Source organism: Lithobates pipiens, unplaced genomic scaffold (genome assembly GCF_037356315.1).
Source record: "Lithobates pipiens isolate NorthernLeopardFrog02 unplaced genomic scaffold, aLitPip1_a1.2 Scaffold_41, whole genome shotgun sequence".
NCBI lineage: Eukaryota > Metazoa > Chordata > Amphibia > Anura > Ranidae > Lithobates > Lithobates pipiens.
In genome coordinates, this window is record NW_027507861.1 from 7,113,323 (window position 1) to 7,122,501 (window position 9,179).

General features: G+C 46.9%; 1 protein-coding gene across 1 annotated transcript; it reads left to right on the forward strand.

The window, feature by feature from the left end:
- The first annotated feature begins 4,985 nt into the window (after positions 1-4,985).
- Positions 4,986-6,291, forward strand: LOC143956723 (olfactory receptor 52D1-like). The gene has a single exon (XM_077466913.1). The coding sequence runs from the start codon at positions 4,986-4,988 to the stop codon at positions 5,934-5,936; it is 951 nt and encodes a 316-aa protein (XP_077323039.1). The 3' UTR covers positions 5,937-6,291.
- Positions 6,292-9,179: the final 2,888 nt, after the last annotated feature.

Here is a 9,179-nt window from a genome sequence, read left to right on the forward strand (position 1 = left end):
TTACATCCTCTCCTCCTGTCCTTCTGTCCTGACCTTACATCCTCTCCTCCTGTCCTTCTGTCCTGACCTTACATCCTCTCCTCCTGTCCTTCTGTCCTGACCTTACATCCTCTCCTTCCGTCCTTCTGTCCTGACCTTACATCCTCTCCTCCTTTCTTTCTGTCCTATATTTGTGTTCCTCTGTACATCTGAGTGTGATTTCCCTCACAAAACACTTTCTTCAGTTCTCCAACATTTGGGAACACCTCTGAACATCTTTGTGAGCGGCACATCTGAGGGATATCAGGACACGAATGCCCCGTACACACGCGCGGTCAGACTTTCCGAAGGGAAAATGTGCGATCGGAGCTTGTTGTCGGAAATTCTGACCGTGTGTAGGGTCCATCGGACGCTTTCCATCGGAATTTCCATTGAACAAAATTTTAAATCTGGTTCTCAAATTTTCCCGACAACAAAATCAGTTTTCGGAAATTCCGATCGCGTGTACACAATTCCGACGCACAAAGTGCCACGCATTGCTCGGAATCAAGCAGAAGAGTCGCACCGGCTATTGAATTTCATTTTTCTCAGCTCATCGTGCGTCTTGTACGTCACGGCGTTCTTGACGTTCGCAATTTCCAAACCAACTTTGCGTGACCGCGTGTGTATGCAAGACGAGCTTGAGCCGACATCCGTCAGAAAAAAAAACCCCATGGGATTTTGTTGGGGGAATGTGCGATCGTGTGTACGGGGCATAAGAGTGCGCTCCATTAACCTCAAGAAAAGGTGTGAGAAGAGCTCCATCAATCATCTTCCATTGATATGGGGGAAATACAATCCACTGATACGAGAGCAACCATTGGTCACTTCAGAAAAACCAAACCGGACCATTTGGCTGATCCGTACAGAGCCACTACAGTATATGATGGGGGATCTGAACCCAAGCAGTATTAGATATCCATGCACACTAAAACAGAATACCAACAAAAAAACAATTCTGCTGTCGTTAGGAGACCCCCCATGTTGGACCTGCGGGGTCATGTGACCCGAGTCTCGGCTTCCCACAGGGGAGAATGGAAAAGATTTCCTCCTGATCTGCATTTCTACTCAGAGAACAAACAGTTTTATAATTTGTCTTCAACAATGACTGGGCACAGGGAAGCTGCCCCTTTTTGCCCTTCGCTAAAGACAGCCCTGCTTCCGGCACTTCTAGGAGACACGGGTGCAGGGGCGGGCTGACCATTTGGCTGCCCGGGCACTGCCCGTGCCCCCCCCCCCCCGGGGCCACTAGGGGGCCCCATCAGGGTTGCCAGCCTCAGTAAATCCAGGGACAGTATGTAAAAATCTGTGTGTTTATTTTTACATCTGTCTCTGAAATGTCCCTTACCGACATCCTTTTGGTCTAAAAATCCTGAGATTATAGCTGCCCCACCTCTCCAGTACCTTCTCAGCCAATAGAAACACGTCAGTGTATACTGTGTGATTGTATACTGTGTGTGTATACTGTGTGGCCCCACAATCTTATTGCCTGGGGGCCCCATGAGTTGTCAGTCCGCTCCTGCACGGGTGACATTCCCGTACCTCACCATTGCCTCCTGGGTTAGCTGGACCTACAAAAATACATCCATGCGGGCGGCACAGTGGTGTAGTGGTTAGCACTCTCGCCTAGCAGTAAGAAGGGTCGCTGGTTCGAATCCCAACCATGATGCTTCCTGCCTGGAGTTTGCATGTTCTCCCTGTGCCTGTGTGGGTTTCCTCTGGGTACTCCGGTTTCCTCCCACAATCCAAAGACATGCAGGTAATTTAATTGGCTTCTGTCCAAAATTGGCCCTAGTATATGAATGGGGACCTTGGATTGTGGGCTACTTGAGGGTAGGGACCAATGTGAGTATACAATGTACAGGGATAGGGACAATTGTAGACACTCACTCAGGTTGAACTGGATGGACTGGTGTCTTTATTCAACCTTACTAACTATGAAACTATGACTGGGGTAGATTCTTGTGGGATTTTCAGCCCCCAGCTATCCCCAGGCAGCGGTGAGTCTCAGTGATGCCCCCCGCACCTCCCAGGTGCCCCAGAAGGTCAGTATTTCTGCAGAGAGTCATTTATGTCAAAATCAGCCTTTTCTATTCAAAGGCAGTAAAAGTTTAACGTTCGATAGGAAGAGGCTCCATTTGTTCTGTGGTGTCTGAAATCCAAACACACATTATTAGGGCCTCTTTCATCCAAAGGAACGCAACGTATTGCAAAGAGGATCAAACACACCGCCTCTGAATCGCCTTGTACTCTACTCCATAGGAATCTGCTGAGCTGCATTTGTGTTGTGCGTTTGCAAATGCATGTCAAGTGTAGGAAAGCAATACCGATCTACATGACTTCTAGCGTGGCCCCAGATAGCATTAAAAGTCAGGCAGGAGCTCTAAGGCTGCCTCTGCATGCAGAGCCGGCACTCAGACATCGATCCGTCTGGAGGACGTCAGGAGGAAGTCCTGGTTCCTCTATGGTTTCCTGGGTCACCGGGGGAAGCGATCTGGTTGGATGCTGTGACTCTGGCAGCCATCTTGGCTTAAGCAAAGCCTATTTAAGGCCCTGCCTCCCGGGTTTGGTCAGCTTTATGTGAATGGGTAGAGTAGGGAAAGGTAACTCATCTGTTAGTAACAGTAGTAGCTCTAGAGTAAGGATGAGCTGAACACCCCCCTGTTCGGTTCGCACCAGAACCTGTGAACAGACCTAAACTTTGTGTGAACTTTAGAACCCTATTAAAGTCTATGGGACTCCAACGTTCAAAATCTAAAGTGCTCATTTTAAAGGCTAATATGCAAGTTATTGTCCTAAAAAGTGTTTGGGGACCCGGGTCCTGCCCCAGGGGACATGGATCAATGCAAAAAAAGTTTTAAGAACTGCAGTTTTTTCTGGAGCAGTGATTTTAATAATGCTTAAAGTGAAACAATAAAAGTGTAATATTCCTTTAAATTTCGTACCTGGGGGGGTGTCTATAGTATGCCTGTGAAGGGGCGCATGTTTCCCGTGCTTAGAACTGTCCCTGCACAAAGTGTCATTTCTGCAGGAAAAAAAGTCTTTTAAAATCACTCGCGGCTATAATGAATTGTCGGCTCCCCGCAATACAGAGAAGTCAATTGATATATATTGATATATTGGTATGGATATTAAGGGGAACCCCTCGTCAAATAAAAAAAAATGGCGTGGGGTCCCCCTAAAAATCCATACCAGACCCTTTATCCGAGCACGCAACCTGGCAGGCCACAGAAAAAGAGGGGGGACGAGAGAGCGCCCCCCCTCCCTCCTGAACCGTACCAGGCCACATGCCCTCAACATTGGGAGGATGCTTTGGGGGTCTGTGACCCCTCAAAGCACCATGTCCCCATGTTGATGGGGACAAGGGCCTCATCCCCACAACCCTGGCCGGTGGTTGTGGGGGTCTGCGGGCGAGGGGCTTATCAGAATCTGGAATCCCACTTTAGCAAGGGGACACCCAGATCCCGCCCCCTCATTTGAAATGGTAAGGTACCCCTACCATTTCACAAAGAAAGTGTAAAAGAATGTTAAAAAAGACACACACACCGTTGAAAAAGTCCTTTATTAAAAATGTAAAAAATGTAAAAAAAGATTCCAGCGGTGGTAATCCACTCTTGCTATCCAGCGACGGATGATCATCTCTCCGGGGTCCAACGATGGCTGATCTGATCCAGCGACGGGTGATTTCTCTCTCCAGCGCAGCAAATCCATCCATCCATCCTCTGTCTCCCCCGGAGGAGACACTGCGGGGATCCCAGCAGCCTGACATTCCTTATATGAAGAGGGCGGGGTCACCCATCACCTGACCCCACCCCCTTCTGACGCAGGGGGGAAAGCCTGGCTTCCCCAATGACGTGTGGGTGACCCCGCCCCCCTCTGATGTAACAGAAACCTGCGTTATCAATGAGTGTTCTCTGTATTACGGGGAGCCGAAAATTCATTATAGCCACGAGTGATTTTAAATGACTTTTTTTCCTGCAGAAATGACACTTTGTGCAGGGACAGTTCTAAGCACAGGAAACATGCACCCCTTCACAGTACGAAATTTAAAGGAATATTACACTTTTATTGTTTCACTTTAATCATTATTAAAATCACTGCTCCCGAAAAAAATGACAGTTTTTAAAACTTTGTTTTTGCATTGATCCATGTCCCCTGGGGCAGGACCCGGGTCCCCAAACACTTTTTAGGACAGTAACTTGCATATTACCCTTTAAAATGAGCACTTTAGATTCCTCCCATAGACTTGTACAGGGTGTTCCGCGGCTTTTCGAATTTGCCGCGAACACCCCAAATTGTTCGCTGTTCACCGAACAGGCAATGTTCGAGTCGAACTCGAAGCTCCTCCCTACTCTAGGGAACGGTTCCTGATGAGATGAGAAAGCTTGTATCTCTTCAGAGCATCTTCCAGATTAAGTACGAAATGGCCAGGCCACATTCTGCCCCTTTCTATAGACGGTGTCACTCTGTTCACGTTGCTGTAACTGTAAGTGCACCTGGTCTGCCCACCGGGATCCTCGTGAACTGTTGCTGCATTGCTCCAATACAAGTCTATTATTGCCCCACTTATTATTACACACTGTGTAAATTATTTCCCCCCCCCCCCGCACCAGGCTGCAACCCACCTACAGACACACCTTTTTCTGGATCCTTCCCCATTTATTAGCATTCAGATACAGAGACTTTGTTCCCCCCCCCCCCCCCAAAACACGTTGGCTTAATTTTTTTGTTGCTAATCTCAATAAACAATTAAATCCAACTTGCAATTACTGGATGTAAGGTGCTCCTTTCTACCTAACCTTCTGAAAATGAAATAAAAAAGGGAAATGTCTTTGGTTTGAGATGCACTTTTAGGTTGGCGTGGTTACTGTCACACTAAATCACACGCCGGATCAAAATTGTAGATTATTGGTGAGCTTTTCCCATCACCGAGGATGCTCATTCTTGACTTCTTTTCAATGCAGGAAATGTGGAACTCCACCGGCTTCCACCCTGATTATTTCCTCCTGATAGGAATTCCTGGCCTGGAGGACTCGCATCTCCTGATCTCCATCCCATTCTCCATCATGTATGTTTCGGCACTTCTGGGAAACTCTATGCTAATACTGGTCATCTCAACCAATGAGATTCTTCACCAGCCGATGTATATCTTCCTGATGATGTTGGCCTTCTGTGACACCCTCTTGAGCTCCACCACCGTCCCGAAGACCCTCAGCATCTTCTGGTTTGATTCTCATGAGATCTCCTTCAATGGATGCCTGACTGAAGTGTTCTTCATCCATTTCGCTTTTGGCATTGAATCATCCATCCTGCTCCTTATGGCCTATGACCGTTACTGCGCCATCTGCCACCCTTTAACATATGCGGCCACCCTCACCAACTCCTTCATAGTCAAGGCAGCCACCATAGCTGTTTTAAGAATCTTCAGCATGGCAGTCCCATTCGTCCTTCTACTCAGGAAATTACCTTTCCAGCGAAGCAACGTGATAGAGCACACCTACTGTGAGCACATGTCGGTGGCCAAGCTGGCTTCTGCCGACATACTAGTCAATGTGGTGTACGGGCTGATAATAGCCGCTTCTTCATCCGGTGTAGACATGATCCTCATTATAGTGTCCTATGGTGTAATAATCTCAGCCGTTCTGAGGCTCCCATCCTCCGAGGATCGGTTCAAGGCCTTCAATACATGCGTCTCTCACATCTGTGTCATCATTCTCTTCTACATCCCGGCCTTTTTCTCTTTTATAGCTCACAGAGTCGGCCACAGATACATTTCGTTGCAGTTCCACATTATTTTTGCTAACCTCTATGTCCTCATTCCACCGATGATGAACCCGATCATCTACGGAGTAAGGACGAAAGAAATACGGGAGAGGACGCTTGTTATATTTTCCAGACTGACCAGTAATAGACAATGAGTGGTGACCTTCCTCCAAGAGAGGATTCCTATCTCAAGCACTGGAGAGAGAAAATTTCCAGTGTTTCTCAATCTTATATCTGTAGTACTACCCCCCCACCCCCCACGGAGCTGCTGGTTAAGATGGGTCCTCTGTTTCTGGCCTTGACCTTCTCAAAGACCTCACCACCTCTGACCACCAGGCTTTTGTATACAAACCCACAGCATCACCGAGGAATTCCTGGCAGTAATACCAGAACTATAATTCAAAATTTAAGGAGAGCAAGCACAGAGGCAACAAATGGAATACAGTGCATTGTCATAAAATACATTTGGTAAAGGCAGGTAGACATAAAAGGTGAAATTAATAATAATGATAATATTACACTTAGGCCGCGTACACACGCGCGGACTGTTCGCCCAACTTTGTCCGCTGAACAGTGTTTGGGCGGACAGTCCGCTCGTGTGTGGGCTTTCAGCGGACAGTTTCAGCGGACAGTTGGACGGACAAGGTTTTTCGGAAATTCCGAAAAACTGTCCGCTGAAACCTTGTTTCAGCGAACAGTCCGCTCGTGTGTAGGCTTGTTCGTCAAACAAAGTTGCGCGCATGCTCAGAAAGGATTTTCACGCCGAAAGCTATAATGCAGTGTATAGGACGTCATATTTTTCGTCCCGTCGTACGTGCCGTTCACGTCATCGCGCACGGTTTCAGCAAACTGTTCGTTCGTCGTGTGTGGCCATGTCCGTCCATGCTAAGTTTGAGCGGACTGTTTGCCGAAACTGTTGGACGGACAAAGTTGGGCGAACAGTCCGCGCGTGTGTACGCGGCCTTAGTATTCAGAATATTTAGCAATAAGGACAAGGTAGAAGGTGACACTTCCTGTCCAGATCAAAATAAACAGTAACAGTGCCGCCTGAAGTGCAGCAGTGAGTAGTACGAGACCTGAACTGCAAACCACCGGAGCAATACTGGACTAACAATGGTTATGCTAAGCCTAAAACTGTCTGGTAAGCACTCTCAGTAGTTGGGAGGTTAAAAAAGGGTATGCGGAGATAGCTGGGGTTTGCATGCAGCTTATATGACAGTGGCAGTCCTTGAGATCTTTCTTCTGCCGGCTACACGTTGGGGCCCTTTAGGAAGCGTTGGTGCACTTAACAACTGTCATGAGGAACCTGCATGCATTTAAGTTTTCCTATAAGGCTGGTATAGTCTTTGCACAGATATACTGTGGCTATGGGATAAGCACCAGGTAAAGGTGCAACAGATGTTTGCTTTGTTAGCAGCAGCTTGGCATTGCTGAGCCCATCATCTACTAGGACCCCCAGGTCATCCTCCATCCTAGATCCCCCCAGAGGTTCTCCTCCCAGTCTATAGATTGCACTCAGATTTTTACCACCTAAATGAATTATTTTAAATTTCAAATACAGAGATTGGACTGTTTACCCCATCCCCATCCTCCAGGTCGTTTATGAACAAATTAAATAGGATTGGTCCCAGCACAGAACCCTGGGGGACCCCACTACCCTCCCCCCGACCATTCCGAGTTCTCCCCATTTATCACCACCCTCTGAACTCGCCCTTGTAGCCAGTTTTCAATCCATGTACTCACCCTATGGTCCATGCCAACAGACCTCATTTTTTACAGTAAATATTTATGGGGAACTGTGTCAAATGCTTTTGTAAAATCCAGATACACCACGTCTACGGGCCTTCCTTTATCTAGATACACCACGTCTACGGGCCTTCCTTTATCTAGATACACCACGTCTACGGGCCTTCCTTTATCTAGATACACCACGTCTACGGGCCTTCCTTTATCTAGATACACCACGTCTACTGCGCTTCCTTTATCTAGATACACCACGTCTACGGACCTTCCTTTATCTAGATACACCACGTCTACGGGCCTTCCTTTATCTAGATACACCACATCTACGGGCCTTCCTTTATCTAGATACACCACGTCTACGGGCCTTCCTTTATCTAGATACACCACGTCTACGGGCCTTCCTTTATCTAGATACACCACGTCTACGGGCCTTCCTTTATCTAGATACACCACGTCTACTGCGCTTCCTTTATCTAGATACACCACGTCTACGGACCTTCCTTTATCTAGATACACCACGTCTACGGGCCTTCCTTTATCTAGATACACCACATCTACGGGCCTTCCTTTATCTAGATACACCACGTCTACGGGCCTTCTTTATCCAGATACACCACGTCTAGGGGCCCCTTCTTTATCTAGATACACCACGTCTACGGGCCTTCCTTCATCTAGATACACCACATCTACGGGCCTTCCTTTATCTAGATACACCACGTCTACAGGCCTTCCTTTATCTAGATGGCAACTCACCTCCTCATAGAAGGTTAGTAGTTTGGTTTGGCAAAAACGATTCTTCATGAATCCATGCTGATTACAGCTAATGATACCGTTCTCATTACTAAAATCTTGTATATAGTCCCTTATCATCCCCTCCAAGAGTTTACATACTATTGATGTTAGGCTGACTGGTCTGTAATTCCCAGGGATGTATTTTGGTCCTTTTTTAAACTATTGGTGCTACATTGGCTTTTCTCCAATCAGCTGGTACCATTCCAGTCAGTAAACTGTCAGTAAAAATTAGGAACAATGGTCTGGCAATTCCTTGACTGAGTTCCTTAAGTACACTCGGGTGCAAGCCATCTGGTCCCGGTGATTTATTAATGTTAAGTTTCCCAAGTATAATTCTAATTCTGTCCTCTGATAACCATGGAGGGGCTTCCTGTGATGTGTCCTGAGGATAAACACTGCAGTTTTGGTTACTGAAGCCCCCGATTCCCTCGTGAAGAATGAGAAGAAGAATAAATTCAATACCTTCACCATCTCCCCATCCTTTGTAACCAGCTGTCCTTCCTCATTCTTTATGGGGCCAATATGGTCTGTCCTCCCTTTTTTACTGTTTACATTTTTTTTTGCTCTCCTCCGCTATGTGTCTTTAGTGTTCTATTTTAGCCTTCCTTATTGCATTTCTTGTTGTATTCTTTATAAAGTCTGAATGCTGATGATGATCCCTCAATCTTGTATTTTTTGAAGGCCTTCTCCTATGCTTTTATATGCATTTTTACATTGGAGTTAAGCCAATACCTAATACACCTTTTCCTGACATCTTAACTTTTGAGATAGAGAAAGGGGGGAGAGGCAAGGCGGGAGAAGGGGGGAGAGGTGAGTGGGTAACCCAGCATAGCTGTGGGGGCAGGAGGAGGGCCAGGAGAGAG

Excerpts from the sequence above, each read along its gene's own strand:
- LOC143956723 (XM_077466913.1), top strand. The coding sequence starts at position 4,986 with ATGTGGAACTCCACCGGCTTCCACCCTGATTATTTCCTCCTGATAGGA.